This window comes from Oryza glaberrima, chromosome 6 (genome assembly GCF_000147395.1).
Source record: "Oryza glaberrima chromosome 6, OglaRS2, whole genome shotgun sequence".
NCBI classification, from domain to species: Eukaryota; Viridiplantae; Streptophyta; class Magnoliopsida; order Poales; family Poaceae; genus Oryza; species Oryza glaberrima.
The window spans coordinates 26,981,661-27,000,974 of NC_068331.1; the positions used below are offsets into that span (position 1 = coordinate 26,981,661).

At 42.3% G+C, this 19,314-nt stretch overlaps 3 protein-coding genes across 3 annotated transcripts; all 3 read left to right on the forward strand.

Annotated features, from left to right (window-relative positions):
- Positions 1–5,285: 5,285 nt before the first annotated feature.
- On the forward strand, positions 5,286–10,363 carry LOC127776418 (peroxidase 3-like). The gene is made up of 4 exons (XM_052302776.1): positions 5,286–5,591; positions 5,688–5,879; positions 5,961–6,123; positions 9,706–10,363. The coding sequence occupies exons 1-4, from the start codon at positions 5,367–5,369 to the stop codon at positions 10,137–10,139; spliced, it is 1,014 nt and encodes a 337-aa protein (XP_052158736.1). The 5' UTR covers positions 5,286–5,366; the 3' UTR covers positions 10,140–10,363.
- Positions 10,364–11,855: 1,492 nt separating this feature from the next.
- Positions 11,856–15,261, forward strand: LOC127778041 (uncharacterized vacuolar membrane protein YML018C). The gene is made up of 4 exons (XM_052304687.1): positions 11,856–12,189; positions 13,332–13,909; positions 14,000–14,420; positions 14,610–15,261. Exons 2-4 carry the CDS (start codon positions 13,337–13,339, stop codon positions 14,966–14,968), a joined length of 1,353 nt encoding a protein of 450 aa, XP_052160647.1. The 5' UTR covers positions 11,856–12,189; positions 13,332–13,336; the 3' UTR covers positions 14,969–15,261.
- A 3,513-nt stretch (positions 15,262–18,774) lies between these two features.
- On the forward strand, positions 18,775–19,314 carry LOC127777056 (pentatricopeptide repeat-containing protein At5g48910-like). Its single transcript, XM_052303564.1, has one exon. It carries the CDS (start codon positions 18,775–18,777, stop codon positions 19,312–19,314), a length of 540 nt encoding a protein of 179 aa, XP_052159524.1.

Consider the following 19,314-nt stretch of genomic DNA (forward strand, 5'->3'; position numbering starts at 1 on the left):
GATGGGGTCTCTTCAGCATTCATCTTAACCCTTTTGAACGTCTTTTCCACTTTGTTGTGCTCTCCTACTCGTAAGCGTGACCTTGCATTCTTGAGATTCCCCCCCCCCCCCCCCCCCCCCCTTTACAGTTGTATCCATCAAAAAAAACAAATGGTAAAAGATTGGAATGGCTATAAGTGGTGTAAAGAATCGTTAGGTTCACTACTTAAATTACAGCTACTAAATGATTAGCACAAATCTCTGACAGTGGAATATATTTTTGTTAACTGTTATCATCTATCAAACTATATTTTAGGGGATCCAATATAAAGCTGAAAGTGAGAGGTGTAATTGACAACCAACCTCTGAAAGAGATGTAGTAAAGATGAAGGTCGTTTCCAAGGATTCCCCCATGCACACAAAAGGGCTTGCCGTTGCCATGCAAAGTAACACAAATTGCTGATTTTTTTGCAGGAAATGTCAATCTGAAGCTGTGCTTGTCCCTGCATCTTTTCTCTTGCTTGCTTGCCCGGCCTTGCAAGTGATCCCCGCAGGTATCTTGTACTAGTCAGAAAAGGGACATGGTCTACACTCTACTGAATATGATATCTGAATATGATATGGAGTGATATTGTTCCAAAAATCTACCTAAGTGAGCCTTCAATGATGGGAGCAGATAAGCAGAAGGACCAGGTTCAGAAATTAGCCTGTCTACAACTTGTTAATTGTTAATTGGATCTTGTTAATTACTCAAGTATACATCCTCCGTTCAGACTCATAGTTAATTTAGTTCTGAGCACAGCTGCAATTTGCAATGATCTTTACCTCTAAGCAAAATATTTGACCCGGGCAGGTTATAGGCCATCTCAGTCCATCAGTTGTCACGTCTATGAGCTGGGAAGTTGTGATGAACACGAGCTGAATTAGAGCAGGTATAATAGCAGGCTATTAGCCAGCTATAAATATATTTTAATAAGATAAAAGATGAGAGAGAAGATGAGCGGGCTATAGATATGTAGCCAGCTGTAGCACGGACTCCAAGACGCAGTGTGTGTATGACAGGTGGGACTATATATTAATAGTATGGTAAACAACTATTGTATGAATTGTCTATTAGATTGGCTATAGATAAATTGGAGCTAATAGTGGGCTATACTATTATACTTGGTCTTAGGTGAATAAGACACATTTACATTTCCTATTCGCCAGGCCGTATCCATAATTTCATACGTGAAGACGAGTGAACTTGTACAGTGTACAATCTGTACAATGTGTGGTTTCCGAGGCAGACTGGTTTCCAGTTTTTTGATGGCTGGTCTTGAAAAGCAATACCTCCGCATTTGGTGGTTACTGGTTCGCCGTTCAAGAGCTGTTGTCCTCCACAGCCAACAAGACCTTCCTCAGTTCCTCTCCATTGTGATCTTCGTGTTACGATCCATTTGGTGTTTGTGAAATGGTGAATTTTCAGAAATAAAACAACTGTGCTGAAGCTACTGGTGTGAACAAGATCAAAGCATAGGTGCAGTTTTGGTGGGAGTTTGTTTAGGGCTTAGTTACTCTATGAGCCAAAAATTCCGAGAAGCAGCTGATGAGTAATCATTTTGTTAGATTTTTTTTAAAAAAAAACTGGTTTACTCATCTTCTGACTTCTAGTTTATTTTCTAGATTTTGTAACTAATTAGTCTTAGAATCTTTGTACTAATCTGAACTGTTTAGACTTTGGAAGTGTTGGAAATTCTGAGAGAAGCTAGGCTTAATAGAAGCTCTCCAACAAGGTCTTATCCAGTGTTCGGCAACTTCTCCTCTCAAATTTTACTCCATCGTTTTCCGTGTACACGTATCCTGAACAACAAAACAATGTGTTTTTTTAAATAATTGTAAAAGAGTTGCTTTAAAAATTATATTAATCTGTTTTTAAATTTTGTTAAAGTAATAATTAATTAACCGTATGCTAGTAAGTCTAGTTACCCTCCTTTTCCGTGCATGAGACATGAGTTACCCTCCTTTTATGTTTCATTCCATTATCTTAAAAAAAAAAAAGACACGAGTTAGGAACATACAGATTCAAACGCAGCCAGTGCCATTCCCTTCTTGAGTTTAGTGGTTGGAAGATGGTGTTTTCTTTTTATGATTTGATGTAATTCAGTCCTTTTCTTTTTCCTCTCTTCCAATGGAGAAATATGCATTTTTCCTGTGTATTTTCAAAATACAATGCCATAAAACTAATATTCTTTTACATTTAAAATGCTGTGTCAAGCAGATCCAAACTAAACTTCCACTTGACCTCCCTGATTGAATTCTGCATCTGGACCAGAGGGATATGATTGAACTCTTGGTGTGCACCCCACCAAATACACTGTACTATGAGTGTAGACTATGCAAGGAGGATGTACTGAATGTATTAAATGAAGTATGATGTCTTCATGTGAGTTAGGAAATGATCTTCATGTGAGTAAGGAAGCCAGTCTACTGTTCTTCACCCAACATTTCAAATTATCTCATTTCATATAGCACCAACACGAGTACAAGAGGGCAGGATTGAATTGTACCCCAAGAATTGACAGAAGAAAAGAAAAGCCTAATTATTGGAGGTTTCTTAGCCATGAGTTCATAATTTAAAGGAAAAATTGGTTATATAGGATCGAAAGTTCACGTTTTTGGTTTTATAGTACCGAAAGATACCGGTTCACTTTAATATCGCTCAAAGTTTACCCTGTTCCCATTTTTAGCACTTCCGTCAATTCTCGATCATTTTCCGTCCGTCTTGATCCAGCCATACACACGATATGACGTTTCTACCCCTCACAAGTACAAGTAGAATGCATGTCAATGAGGGTAGAAACGTCATATCATGTGCGTAGCTGGGTCAATAACGATCAAGACGGACGGAAAAATTGATGGAAGTGCTAAAAATAGGAACAGGGTAAACTTTGGGTGCTATTAAAGTGAACCGGTATCTTTAGGTGCTATAAAACCAAAAACGTGAACTTTCGATGCTATATAACCAATTTTGCCTAATTTAAATATATCTAAATAATTGTTCCTTCACAACAGTAGGCTGCCAACTTGTATCAAGATTGATAACAATGAGAGACTTGGAGCAAAATATTTCTTGGCCTGAATTATGCCTTCCTTAATGACAAGCCAGCCGGTATTATGGCTGTATCATCATTCATCAATGTAATCAGCTTAAAGCTTTCACTACATTGAGCATGCACATTGCTTTATCATGGTCCATATGGAGTAATATACTGATAAGATATCTTGCTGATTCTGTTCTCTCTTGAGAAGAAAGATGAACATGTAGATTCTAGAGTGGTCCTGAACTGGATCGAAATAACTGAAACTAACTGAACCTACTAGTTTGTTCATCAGAGAAAAGTAGGAGCACACCATACATGTTGGCATTGCGTGTAATACATAGTTATCTCGGCACTGTAATTTTTGCTGGTGACAAGTTATTCCAAAAGTTGTTTCAATTCTCTGAACTTGGAAGAGATTCGTAGCTAGGCTGCAGTATAGGTAGCCAACAAAAGATGTGAAGGCTATAGGAAGTTGCTTTTGATGTGTTCACTTTCTTTTCCCTCTGTAAAGCCTTGTTTACCAACCTTATCTCTCACAGGAGATAGATATCATGCCCGTGAAGACAATAATGTGATGCCAAAATGTCGGCTAAAAAAAGCGAAATCTCGGTTGCTTTTAATCTTAGCATTTATTCATTCAATTATCAGCAATAACATACATGAAAACTTTAAAAATGTGATGCTAACCCAACCCCTCTGGTTACAGTAGGAATCTGAATTGTCAGGACTCAGGACAACCGGTAGCAATCAGACTTGGCTGTCGGTGCTCGACAAGAATCATCAACCAAGAGCCCAAGAACATAGCAATGTGGTAAGCAATGACATGGCCTTTAACCTAACCTGAATTTTTTCATGGGCACACTGATAGATTAGGTACAGACACTGCCATTGTAACAGAAGAGACCGGAGCAGGAAACTTCTTGAGCTGGGACAGTTTCACCAATTAGAGCTGGAGTTGAGTTTCGTCCATCCTTGCAACCCAATCAGATAGATAGATATTCAGATTCCAACTAGGCCTCGCATGCATGCCCTACCCATTATGAATTGTGATAGATACAATGTGAGCCATGCATCGTCTACTGTTATACTAGCTTTGTGTCCTTGTTGCTACTGCTATTCAGTTTTAAATTGTAACAGGTAGAATATCCTACTGATCACCAAATCTGCTGCGATTTGCTGCTTCCTCTCCAATACTGAATGTTTGGAGTGGTATACTGAATGTGAGACAATTTGTTCAGTACAAAATGTACAGCTGTACATGATGCTGCAATCTGAACTTCTGAAGTACTGGAGGGTGTAGCAACTACTAAGTACTAGTACTAGCAAGTGCCAAAGGAAAGTGCAGAGATGGACATGTTCATCACAGTTGTTCATGCATTGCACATTGGGTGGCCATTTAATGTGCGTTCATGTGGACCATCCATTCTTCTCCCCTTTTCTTCACATTGGAGTACTGAATACGGATTATGGATGGAGCTGGATCATATGCTAGATACAGACAGAGAGGAGAGCTAGGAAGTGTTGTAAAGAAGCTTGCAGGTTGTGATAAGGCCTATCTTGGCATGTATTGCCATCTTGACCAATGTTACAGGCTTACAGCACCAGATTGTTGTGAATATGAAATTCTGAATGTACTGTCATTTTTTCAGATAATATCTGAAACTGAGTACCCCATCGTTTAGCCTCGAGCTTATAAGTATAAGCGCAAATTTGAATTTTAAAACTTAATTTTAGAGTAGTTTATTTTCCATCATTCGTATTTTAATCGCTAAGAACATACATGATGCATATAAAAGTTTTATTCATAAATTATTTTTTAATCATTAATAAGACGTTTCGCTTATAATTAATAATATGTATAAGAGGGACGATGGATACACAATACATTCATCGTTTCGCTTATAAAAGTTAGAACATACTAGTTCAGAGTGTAATTTTTTTTCAGATGAATCAGTACATGGTCTATTTTTCAGAGTGTAATTCTTTGATTGGCAGTATCGTCTCAGATGCCATTGGTGACTTGATCACCTACTAGATGCTAACGAAGCTGTCCATTACCAAACTTGTGTGTGTATATAGTATTAGTACGTTCTCCTCTACCTACCAAACTCGTCTGATTATTTTCAGTTGCGTAACTCCCCTAATTATAATGGCGCCTAAACCAAACCCCAAGTAAATACAAATACAAACACCAAAACTGAACAACACACTGAACATCACTGTATTTCTCACTGTCTCTCTCTATATATAGCCGAGTGCACTGCCACTCAGAGATTGTCAGAGAAAGCAGCTTTGAGCTTAGCTATGGCAATGGCCGCGCCGCTGACGTTGGTGGTGGTGGCGGCGGCGGTGGCCGTCGTCTTCGTCGGCGGCGGCGTGGAGGGGTGGGTGCTCAAGGAGGGGTTCTACGAGCAGAGCTGCCCGCGCGCGGAGGCGCTGGTGAAGCACTACGTGGAGCAGCACGTCCCCCTCGCCCCCTCCGTCGCCGCCACCCTCATCCGCACCCACTTCCACGACTGCTTCGTCAGGGTAAGCGCGTATAGCTCGTCGATCGATCGGCGTGGCGCGGCGGCGGAATTCTGACGGCGGCGACGGCGGCCATGGCGTGGTGGTTTTGAATTGTAGGGGTGCGACGCGTCGGTGTTGCTGAACGGGACGGACGGGGCGGAGGCGGAGAAGGACGCGGCGCCGAACCTGACGCTGCGGGGGTTCGCCTTCATCGACCGCATCAAGAGCGTGGTCGAGCGCGAGTGCCCCGGCGTCGTCTCCTGCGCCGACATCCTCGCGCTCGCCACCCGCGACGCCATCTCCGTCATCGTAAGCTAGCACCTCGCTCCTCCTCCTCCTCCTCTCCCGCATTTGCGATGGCCGGCGAGCTGGCTGACGGCGAGCGAGCAGGGCGGGCCGTTCTGGCGGGTGGCGACGGGGCGGCGCGACGGGAGGGTGTCGATCAAGCAGGAGGCGCTGGACCAGATCCCGGCGCCGACCATGAACTTCACCGACCTCCTCTCCTCCTTCCAGAGCAAGGGCCTCGACCTCGCCGACCTCATCTGGTTGTCAGGTAAACTAACTATTCACTCTTCCGTATATTAATTTCAGTATTAATTTCACCATCCATTTCAGAGTTCAGACTTCACCATCAATAGTAGGAGTATTTCCTTCGTTCTTCGAGATGGTATTTTGATCAACAATATCTATAAAAGTGAGATGTTTTAAATAAAAAAAAGTTACATATTATGATAGTTTGTTAATGATAAATCTAGTAACATCAATTTTACATGATTGATTTTTTTTATTTTTTTTACTATTAATAGTTAAAATTAAAAATGTTTGACTTGACACTATTCTAAAATTGCTTATATTTTGAAACAGAAGAGTAATTAGTTGCGGTCGATCAAAAGCCCAGTTTCAGCTTATGACAGCATCGTTTCTGAAAAGAAAAGTAAAACCATTCACCTAAGCTAATGATTGGTTAACTTGACACAAACGGCAGCCAAAGATCGATTTTCACGTTATATCCTAATTAAGTCGATTGACTACTAGTCTTCAGGATACACAACTCGATCAGGTTTGGTGTTTTATCTAGCTTGATGTAGCTAGCTACGTGGTGTTTGCAAATGCGTAGTACAAGCCACCGACAAATAGTGAATTGGTGATGTGAGATCGTGCTGCAAAATCTGCAATATGCAGAGAACGATAGTTAACTTTTGCAAATTCTTTATGTGTTGAGTCGGCAACTAGGACACGCTCTCACTCTCACTCACATCACACCAGTAATGCTGTCCCCAAAGATTCAGAAGATGAAAGATATATAGCCTCAATCACACCGATTTCCATGTAGTAACAATACTAACAAACAACGATCCTAATAGGAACACTACAGATGCCGAATTTCTATCCATTATCTAAAAAACTCTCGTGCCACGACAATCCAGAATTGAACAGACAGCTACGTCCAACAGGGAGGGTTGGATCTACTTAATTCATAGAAGGCCAAAGCTTAGCTGAATCTTGTTCACGGGTATCGCATCAAATCAAAGTTAAAAACAGTTTAGTAGGTATAGCGATCTAACCAACAGATAACGAGGCTTTTAGTTGACGGCTGGCAAGTCTGTTCCGTGCAATAAAATGCAATTCATAACACTGCACTACAACAAATATATCTTATAGAGACATTTTTCTAATACTATAGAGGCATTTTTAAAATGCCTTTACAATGTTATAGAGACATTTTGAAGAGTGTCTCATAAGTGCCTTTTGGTGAATTGTCTCTGCGAACTAAGAGGACATTTTGAAGAGTGTCTCATAAGTGCCTTTTGGTGAATTGTCTCTACGAACTAAGAGGACATTTTGAAGAGTGTCTCATAAGTGAGAGACATTTTGAAGAGTGTCTCATAAGTGCCTTTTGATGAATTGTCTCTACGAACTAAGAGGACATTTTGAAGAGTGTCTCATAAGTGCCTTTTGGTGAATTGTCTCTACGAACTAAGAGGACATTTTGAAGAGTGTCTCATAAGTGCCTTTTGGTGAATTGTCTCTACGAACTAAGAGGACATTTTAAAGAGTGTCTCATAAGTGCCTTTTGGTGAATTGTCTCTATGAACTAAGAGGCATTTTATAAGATGTCTCTATGCAAATAGAGGCACTTTGTAGAGGCATTAATATGTTACGGCAACTATAGCAAATCAACATGAAAAAAAAGAAATATTATCCCTTACTAATCCTTGAACTCATGACCTCTTGAGTTGAGTTGACCATTTTTATCTTCAACGCACTAACCATTTCAACCTCATATAATTATATGTAAGTATGTGATTTGTGTTACTTATATCTAGTTACTTGATATATATTAATATTTGGAAAAATGCCTTTACATCGTTTTAAATGCCTTAAGAAAATGCATTTACATATGAGGCAAATTTTAAAGTGCCGAAAATGTGTAACTTAACAAAGTATACTAAAAATGTCTCTAGAGTAAAAATATTTTAGACGATTTTGAAAGTGCCTCTAAAAAGTGTCTCTAGACTATAGAGCTTCAAAACTTAGAGGCATTTAAAAATTGTCTCTACAAAAGAGCCTTTATATAAGGTTTTGATGTAGTGCTGTTTTATTTAGAGAGTGTAGCACAGATATTGACACGCTAACCGACCAAGATTTTTATTAACGTTAGTGGTTAAAGGTGTGCAAAAAATGCCAAGACAAACATTCAGCTCTTGTACTGTCCTGTATCTGGACTTGTGAGTTAGTAGCAAATTAGTAGTTAGCTAGATTCTATAAAAGGGGGAAGTGATGCAGCTTATATAAGGGAGAAACGTGATGTAACTGGCCTCCTACTTCTCTGAGAGAGTGACTATTTACTAATCCTTAATTTGAAAGATCAAGAAATGATTTACATTGTATTTATTCAATGTGTAAAAGCTGAAATAATATATACATACACATCAAGTGCAGAGGGCATGCATATGCCTACTAGCTAGTAGTTTGCGTCATTGATTCTCAAAATTTTCATAGAAATATACCCCCTCCGCCCCACATCGATCCCTTCAAAATCCTTATATTATGGGACGGATGGAGTAGATAGATACTATGTAGTACCAGTGAGCAATGATCAGGTGTGATGTAGACATGCATCTGCATGCCACAGCTAATTACACCCTCGTGTTGATGTAGTCACGTAGATGTCAGCGTTAAATGGATGTTTTGATGTTTTCTGAAGTTGTAGTATAGTACTCCGTAGTAGGTCTAACGTTGCATTCTTAATTAACATTGCATACATATCACTTAAGATATTCCTAGCTTAGCTACCGTCCACATACTTGAGGTTCCTAGCTAGATGACAATACTACGTGCAAGCCATTGCAGGAGCTGAATATCTTGTAGTACTTGCGCATAGTTGCATGGTCCAGAAAAACAGATATCCAGTACATCTCTCGTTTTCTCCCATTAATTGCAGAGTACTGGGTATCTGATCAGTTAATGAAATCCGCAAACTGCTGAACAACCATCTACCTGTAGATTTCAATTGAGGATTTGGACTAAGATAATATACAAATGGTTTTTAGGTACAAACTTCAGAGAAACTGCACTTGCACTGGTTTTCTATGAAATTCAACCACTCAGTTTTGTCACCGAACCATTTGAAATGGGTTATTCATTGGATTATTGTCATATAAGGATAAACTAAATACTTTTAGAAATAAACTTACTTAACAAAATAACAAATACTATGCTGAGTGAAGAAGTATAGTGCTGTAGAATAAGTAGTTTAGAAGCAATATCATAGAAAAAAAAGTTTTTCGAGGAAACATTTCTTTTTAGACGTGGAGTAAATAATCTAATATAGTAATTGAAAAGCACTCTTTTCGTTTTTTTAACGAATAACACTGTTCACTTTTAAACATATATTTTATCATTTATTTATTAAAAAAAATTATGTAAATGTATAAGATATAAATCATGCTTAAAATACTTTAAGTGATAAAACAACTAACAACAAAATAAATTATAATTACGTAAATTTTTAAAAAGATGAATAGTTAAACATGTGATAAAAAGTTAACGGTATCATTTATTAAAAAACGAACGAAGGCAGTAGATGCTTTTTATTTACTTCTGAACTCACTAATTGAATTGATGGGTGCAGGGGCGCACACGATCGGCATCGCGCACTGCAACTCGTTCAGCAAGCGGCTGTACAACTTCACCGGGAAGGGCGGCCCCGGCGACGCGGACCCGTCGCTGGACGCGGAGTACGCTGCGAACCTGCGGCGGAGCAAGTGCGCGGCACCGTCGGACAACACGACGATCGTGGAGATGGACCCGGGCAGCTTCCTCACCTTCGACCTGGGCTACTACCGCGGCCTCCTCAGGCGCCGCGGCCTCTTCCAGTCCGACGCCGCCCTCGTCACCGACGCCGCCGCGGAGGCCAACATCGCCAGCGTGGTGTCCAGCCCGCCGGAGGTGTTCTTCCAGGTGTTCGCGAGGTCCATGGCGAAGCTGGGCATGGTCGGCGTCAAGACCGGCTCCGAGGGCGAGATCAGGAAGCACTGCGCCCTCGTCAACGACATCCACTACTAGTATTATCACTAGCTCATCGATCTTCAGCTCCTCGGTGCTTGATAAAATTTCAGTAGAAATATATATACATGTAACTTAATTCGATCGTCATCCTGTTTATTCTCTCTCTCTCTCTGTAATTTTGTTTCCAAATTGTAACTGTTTTATTTTGGAGCAACTGTAACTATTTCTGTATGTGCCCATGAATATATTTCAATTATAGAAAATAATTCACTTTTTAGTCATAGATATTTAATGTTTAGGATAATATTCAGATTAATTATCATTAATATTATATAAAATAAATTTTAAAATGTTTTGATATATTTACGATTTTACTTTTCTACTAGACAAATTTATGTATATTGATTTTTTAAACTAGAATTTGAGATCCTACTACTAGTTAAAGTTTAAAAAATTAACTAAGTTTTATTATTCTAAAGTTAAATTGCCCCCTCTTTCTCTCTCTTAATATCTGACACCATTACATTTTCAACGTACTAATCATTCATCTTACTTAAAATAATATAATAAATTGTCTTATTAAAATTATATAATTATTAATTATCTTGTTATGAATTGTACGTTTAAACATTGAAGATAATCTTAGCATAACTTATATATTCTTGTATTTATTTTACATAATTTAAATAATAAAAAGTAAAACGTATATTTAAAATTCGACGCCATACAATACTGAAAATCAAAGGAGTATTTATGACCATATAATCGTATTTGCACGTGGTCCTCCTTGTCGGCGGCTCGGTGGCTGTCGCCGTCCACGCGCTGCCTTCTCGACAAGGCGGTACTCCACCCGGTAGGTAGGCACCCGTACGGAGCTCGGCTAATCCAGCTGACCATTCAATAATTTTAGATATTTAAATATAAACTTTTGTAGTGAGGCTGTGATCAGTTGTTTTGGGAAAAAAAATATGTATACGGACATATATTTAAAGTATTAAACGTAAACTAATAATAAAATAAATTACAGATTCCGCCTGTAAACTGCGAGACAAATATATTAAGCATAATTAATATGTTATTACTAAATGTTTACTGTAGCATCACATTATCAAATTATGGTGTAATAGGGCTTAAAAGATTTGTCTCGCAATTTACATGCAAACTGTGCAATTGGTTTTTTTCGTCCACATTTAATGTTACATACATGTGTCCAAACATTTGATGTGATGGAAAAGTTGGAAGTTTGAAGGGAACTAAACACAGCCTGATTCGAAACTAATAACAGCTTTCAAATGGTCTCCTAAATTCAACTTTAACCATTACTTCTAAAACCAACTAAAAATATAATATTGTGCAATTATTTTGTAAGAAAAAATTGTGGCTTTCATGCATCCAATCTAAGCAATTTACTATATTATGGTAGCTAACGTTTAAAGTTTTTATCAGATAAACAAAACACCATATTTCACTTTGGGCCACATTTTATCACCTATATTTCGCTTTGGATCACATTTCAACTAATGTTTTATTTTTGATCAAGTAAATTTTACCTCCATGATGTTTGGACCACCTGATAACTTTTTTATCCAACTATATCCAATTTATTATATAAAAATAGATTAAAGGATGATCCAAAGCACATATCAATAGTAAAATGTGAAGCAAAGTGAAATTTACTCAAAACGAAAGTTCACTCTGTGAAGTGTCAAATTATCAAATCCCTCCTCCTATTCGTTGTGTTGTAAGACCAGTTTAAAACAATTGATGAAGTGGAGAATTACCAAATTCCCCCTAATCTCTGTCTCCCCCTCCCTCACGGCCTCACTTCTTCTCCCTCCAAATTCTCCATCCCCGGATCCCCCTCTCCTCCTCCTCCTCCGCCGCTCGTCGGAGCCGGAGGCGCGGCGGCCTTCTCCCGCGCCCTTCGTCTCCTCACACCCGCGGCGGCCGGCGAGAAGGCCCAGAGGCAAAGGCGTGAAGCGGCCTCCTCCCCCGGCGCGGCACCCTCGGACGCACGGCGGCCGGTGAGCAGGAGCAGGTTCGGAGGGGGCGACGCGGCCGGGCTCCTTCCACCGGCCAGCATCCCGGCTCGAGTCGAATTTTGAAGGTATTGATTACTCTCGTAGCCTCCCTCCCTCCACCTCTCCGCGATTTCATGAGCCAGTGTAGATTGGGGTTGCAGATCCCCTGGAGTTTGACCTCCAAATCCACCGGGGTGGATTTCAGCTGATGATTTCTATGGATGGCGGATTAAGCAAGTCACTTTGTTCCCCATCTACTCGGGGTGGCCACATCATTTCAATCCTATACTGCTTCGCGACATGTCAATCTGTATCTTATTAGCTTTCCTGGGCTATCAGTAGTTGACAACCAGAACTTGATTGGAGAAGAAACATCTTGTGTGAAATACATATCACACTGGGAGCATCATCATATGATAGTTATGTATTACTTACTTTTCAGAAACTTGGGACACCAGTATTTACCGCAATTGATTGAATACTAGTACTCCCGAAGCAAATATAAGGAAAGGGTGGGAGTATATTATTAGCAGATCAACAGCGAAAATTATAAAATACGGCACAAGCATTATGCCATAACTTAAATTATTCATTGTCTTGTCAGTTATGAATGTATAGCTCATTGCCTCACCGATAGCAAATAGTTAACGCCGTGCTAGATGAATCGCATGAAAGAAAATTTTAATTCTGGTGCTTCTATGCAACACCATATAGAGGGGGAGGTGTTCAGTTATCATGTGTGGGATTAGGGAAGAAGAGGGTGACATGGGCAAATGGCTACATCTAACGCCTAAAAAAGAAGTAATGGTCCAGATTTGCGTAGGTGGATTTGGAACCAACTCTAGGGGATCTGCGCCTGTAGATTGGAGATCCATCCGGACTTTGCTGGAGAAAATTTTAGAGTTGAGCACCCTTTAGGTCTGCACCTGTTTCTAGATGTTCAATTCATTGGAAATTGATGACCCAACTGATGGGCAAACACATTTGTGAATTGAAAAAAAGATTGCATATGAGTACTGATTAGGAGCTATGTTAAAACTCAGCAATACAGTCTGAATTAAGGTTGTTTGTGTGATCATTCGGACACAAATGATGTGCATGATGCCATGACAACCTGTTCCTTCTGCAATCTAATTTCCTTTTAGGACTAGATAACTAAAGCCATAGTTTCCATGTGAAACTGTTATTTATTGTATAATGCTAAATGGTAAAATTTTCGTATTGATAGGAAGCATGAAGGTTGATGATGGTCCTGGCGTCAATGGCAGTAGGTGGGCCAAAATGATGAGCACAGATTCGTGGAGGTGGTGTTTAGGATTGATTTACATTGTTGCTGTTGCGAGTATATGGATTGCTGCAAGCTACATTGTTCAGTCTGTTGTGGATGAGGGTGTTTCTCCATTCTTGATTACCTACATATGCAATTCTCTATTTGTTATTTACATCCCAATAGTTGAGGCTGCACGATACTTTGAGGATTCTATCAACAACTTTTGGACAAAGTTGAAAGGCAAGGATGTTGCGGACCTGGAGCAGTCTGCTGATCTGGAGAGCATAAATCTTCTCCATGGAAGTGAACAAGAGGGCAATACAGCCTCACCAACAAGGTTGCCTGAAGACATATTGGCTTCAGAAGCAGTCTTCCCTGTCCAGGCCGAGCTGAATGTAGCAGATGGCAGCAAAGCGTTGGATGCAAAAGGGCGCTGGACACGTGCTCGTGTGGCTAGAGTCAGCATGGTAGTCTGCCCTTTCTGGTTTCTCGCTCAGCTTACATTCAACCTGTCTCTAAGATACACCACTGTTACAGTAAGTGTTACTAAGGCCTGCATTTCCATGCCATTATTTAACCTCGCTCCTGTCCATCGGTAACATGTCCTTGTTTCTTTGTACCTGCAGTCAAATACGATATTGAGCAGCACGTCTAGCCTCTTCACTTTCTTGGTTGCACTAGTATTTCTTGGAGAAACATTCACGTGGTTGAAACTAATCAGTGTACTTCTCTGCATGGGAGGAACGATAATTGTTAGCCTGGCTGATTCAGGTAGTACAGCGAATACCATTGCCACAAATCCTCTACTTGGAGATGTCCTTTCTATTGTTTCAGCTGGATTGTATGCTGTGTATATCACCTTGATACGGAAAAAGCTGCCTGATGAGAAAGAAGGTCAAGGCGAAGTGAGCATGGCTCAGTTTCTTGGATTCCTTGGACTGTTTAACATGTTATTTTTCTTTCCTGTTGCATTGTTCTTGAATTTCACCAAGCTGGAGCCATTCCACAGGCTGACATGGGAGCAAGTTGGTCTTATTGTTGGAAAAGGTAGGTTTGCAGTTTACGCATGACCATAATGTGAGCTATAATAATGCATTGTGTTTGTGTGTGTAAACCTTTGCGTTGTTTTAAATATAACATTGTAGGAAGTCATAACGGAATAACTTCGTAAAAGATCATAAAAGCTCAAACTATCCATGGACTAGCACTAACATCAAGCTGTTGTGTTCTTTACAGGTTTGTTAGATAATGTTTTGAGTGACTACTTGTGGGCAAAAGCAATCCTTCTCACAACAACAACAGTAGCCACGGCTGGTCTCACGATCCAAGTTCCAATTGCTGCCATTGTGGATACACTAACAGGTCATGCTCCTCATCTATTGGACTACATCGGAGCTGCTGCTGTGTTGGTCGGTTTTGCTGGCATCAACATACCTGTAGGCACTCCACAGGGTTCTCAGCAAGAGCAGGAAACTCCTATCGTCAGTATGGTTGATGATCCAGTCCATTTACCAAGTGATAGAAATGCTACTAGCATGGTTGATGATCCAGTCTATTTACCAAGTGATAGAAATGCTACTGGTGCTGTTCAATAAGGACCGGCTTGGCTTTGGAGTTTGTCACAATGTATATTTTTTTCGAGGAAAATTTTCATAATGTATATTATCAAGTAATGTATAAGGATGCGAGATCAGTACAGTTACTGTAATTGTTCCCCCTTGCCATGAAAATCATAGAGAAGGGGATAGACAGGGATTGGAATTAGATTAACATGCTTTCCTTGCTCATAATTTTGAGCAACTAGCCAGTTGTGTTCGTTTTTGAGTTAAGCATGATTATGAAAACATTCAAGAGATTGAATAGAACATGTGTGTACTAAACATTCAAACCACTCGTGTTCTTTTTTCTTTTTTTTGTCGGGAGCTTAGATCACACTCACTTTCAAGAGATTGAATAAAACATGTACCTTTTGAGTCGGGTTCTATCTAAAAATTGAGTCGTTCCGCCCATAGGGTGGTGTCGTAGATGCACCTTGGTAAATGCGATCATATCTTCTAGCAATGAGCCAATGAGAAGTTGAGAACGCTAACCAAGAAGCCACTTGAATTAGGAGGCAATGCTAATAATCCTGATGGTGAGGAGTGATGCTTTAGGAAAACAAGGGAAACAAAGCAACAAGCATTATGCTTGTCTTTTTCGCAATCCCTCTCGCTGATACTCCCTTCCAAATATCCCTCGCTGACTGGTGATTCTTTTTAGGGAAACACGGGCATTGTGCTAGTTCTAGATTAAAAAAAAAAGGTTAGAATAACTTTCGCTGGCTGTCGTCCGCTGCCGCGCCATCGTCCCCCCCCCCCCCCCCCCCCCTCCCCCATCTCGTGCAGCCGTCCGCCGCCTTGAAGCCACCGGCGTCGCCTCGTCGGCGCGCTACATGATCGAGCACGCCTCGGCGTCGGAGGCTGCGCCGAAGCTTCCGTTGCCGCCGCCGCCGTAGAGGCCGCCGTTGCCGCCGCTGTCGCCGCCATTGGTCCCGATGCTGCTGCTGCCGTCGAGTCCGCCGCCGCCATTGGCGCTGTGCCCGCCACCGCCGTTGGCGCCATAGTGATGGTGATGATGGTGTACGGTGACGTCGGGTCGACCGTCTCCAGCCGGCGGCGGTGGCTTCTTCTTCTTCTTCAAGCTCTTCCAGCACTGGCTCCGGTAGATGTAGGCGCCACCGCACGCCGAGAAGAGAGACGCGATCATCGTAACGAACACTTGAACCCATGACCATGACTTACAGTTGCAGACGAACACGCGACGCTCATCCCCGCCGGAATGGCCGTCGCCGCCAGAACCATCATTGCCGCCGCCGCCAGTGCATGCAGGGAAGCCAGCATAGCAGGGGAGCGCGGGTGGAGAGAAGTACGAAACGTCTGGTGGAGAGTAGAAAATGGGTGGAGGTGGCGGCGGCGGTGAGAGAGGTGGTGGGCAGAAGATCGCAGGGGGAGGGGGAGCACCGGAGATGATATAATCCATCTGAGCTACGCGGTGGAGAGGATGAAGCTAGGGCGACAGAGTCGCGGAGAGAGAGAGACAGAGCGCACGCCGGCGAAGAAGATGGGAGGGTTTTGTAGTTGGAGGCTGGAGACCAGTCTTCCTCCCTCTGCTCACGGTGGGCCAGAAAAAACCCAGCAAAACAGGGTTTCCTTCCCAGAATGTGTAGGTTCCTCCCTCTGCTCATGATGGGTCAAAAAAAACCAGGTTTTCCTCTTCTCATAGTGGGTCAAAAACCTAGCAAAACAGGTTTTCCTTCCCAGAATGAGTAGGTTCCTCCCTCTGCTCATGGTGTCTTTGGTGTGTCCAAAACCCAGCAAAACAGGTTTTCCTTCCCAGATTAGAATGGGTAGGTTGGGCTAAAATTGACCCACCTAGCTCTGCTGCCTCTGCATCCCCAGGCCAGCCTCTCCAGGCTCCACTATTCTCTTGTTTTGGGCCTGTTCTTTCGTTTCTTTTTTTTCAAATGCAGAATTAGGCCACTGGCTTCCATACTAGTGCTATATATGGAGGGGGGAGGGAGGTATATATGGATGGTTGAATGTGACACCTCTTGGAGCATCTCAACTGTTTATTCCGATCATCGAGCCAAAAGGCCAGTACAGGCCAAGGTTTAGATCAGCTGAAAGAGACGCTTCAGATCCGTTGAAAGAGACAGGGTCTTTCTGATAGAAAAATATATGATGACGTGCCATGAGCCTCTTAATATCTTGTACTAGTGGCTAATCAAATATGGTTAGATTTGGAAATGGCCTGCATGGTAGTGGCACACCGGGCTCTCCTAGTACTTCTCTCGGCAAGAGTGACATTGACGCTGGCACTACAAACTCATCCGCTGACTGCTGGATCATCATATGTTGACCATCACCATTATTTCTATATAGCAAATCTTTTCGCAATACCATTATATAATTTTTTTTCGACATGGAACTATATTACATCTTCACATGATGAATGCTGTATAGTAATACATACGTTATTCATTATAAAAGGTTTTCTTATTATTATCTAAAAAAAGGTTTTCTTATTGAAACATAAGCTTATTGCTAACAATACAGTAATAGCATTAGAAGTACTACTAGCGCGTTTGAACAAAATATCAAATTACTCCTCTAAACTATTGTGACAATTTACCAACTTAACGGTTACACCAGGCTACCCAAACTCGTTAATCCAAATAAATTACCCTTTGAACACTCTTTTAGGCGGTTTTGGCATGAGATGGCACACATGGTGCAACCAGCACTCTTATCAGTATAATAATAATAATAATAATAATAATAATAATAATAATAATAATAATAATAATGTCCATAGAACCCACATGTCAGATCTCTCCGCCTTCTCTATTTCTCTATTTCTACTCAACAACAGGAGAGACGAGGGAACTCAGCAACGGTTGAAGGTAGATTGGAGCTCAGGCAATGCGATCAACGGTGACAACGGTCTTTGAAGCAAATCCCTTCTAAAGCACTCACCTCAATGCTGACCAAGTGACCGTCCCCCGCTGGCTGACGAATCTCGCGAAGAGCCTCCTCTCCACCCCGTTGTCACCTTCTCCCTCGCAGCAAAACTAGATGCCAGGACCGACGAGGAGGCCCGCATCCTACTACCTCCCATCTCTGGCTTGGCCTCCTCCTCTGCTAAGGTCACAGCAGTGCTCGACGCCATCTTTGGGGGATGGCACCATGAGGGAGAGAGAATAGTAACGGTATTATTTATAAAAGCGATCCAATAACAACGAAACAATATAGTTTTCACTATGTTAGGATTCAACATGCTTTAATGTATGATATGACTTGATTGCTTATAAAGTCTTCTGGATCAGCAGCGAAGAACAACCAATCTTCCGAAACAATGACGTCTACACAGCAAACGCAAAATTAAAATAGGCAAAATTTGCTACAGGACACTTAAAAAACGTGTAATTGGTCCGCAAAAACGAGACACGGCTAATGGACACTACAAAAAATGTGTAATTGGCTATAAGACACCAAAGACAATATTTTATAATATCCAGGTCAAAAGAGGTGAGAAATTTTCGAAATAGCAAGATTGCCCCTGGCTCCATCTTCCTCCACCTGAAATCACACACAAAAAAATTAGCAGGGAGCAGCCGCCGGCGAGGTTGTCCACGGCAAGAGAGCAAGTAGCGGCGACCGCGCACCAGGAGCGGCCGACGGCGTGGAGGCGGACGCGGTCGGGGAGGGAGCGCGAGGGCGGCGGTGACGGCGGCGCGGAGCGCGAGCAGGAGGTGGCCGTGCGCGAGGAGGCTGTTGAACGCTGGCCGATATGAGGCTTGCTGTGGCCGCCGGTTGCTGGGTCTCGTCGGTACACCTACACATCCATGATCTTGGGTCTCGCAATGCACGGCCGCGGTGAGGACGCCATGTCTCTATTCGCCGGCATGCAACGAGCCGGTGTGACGCCGAACGAGGTGACCCTCCTCGGTGTCCTCACGGCGTGCTGTCATGCCGGACTCATCGAGGAGGGGCTCCACCAACTCGACGCCACGCCAGAACCTCGCATCGAGCACTTCGGCTGCGTCGTCAACATGCTCGACCGCGCCGGGAGACTAGACGAGGCAGAGGAGCTCGTCGCGGCAATGCCAGCACACCCCGACGCGCTCATCTGGGGCTCGCTGCTCGCCGCATGCCGCGCACACGACGACATCGAGCGCGCCGAGCGGGTGATGCGGCGGCGCACCACCGACGCTGACGCGGACGCCGGCGACTACGTGCTGCTATCGAACACGTACGCGTCGAATGGCCACCACGGCGAGGCGGTGAAGGTGAGGAGGCAGATGAGGAGGAACGAGATCGACAAGGTCCCCGACTGCAGCCTCATCGAGATCGACGGCGTCGTGCACGAATTCAAAGCAATCCCAGCAAATTCCATCCGATAA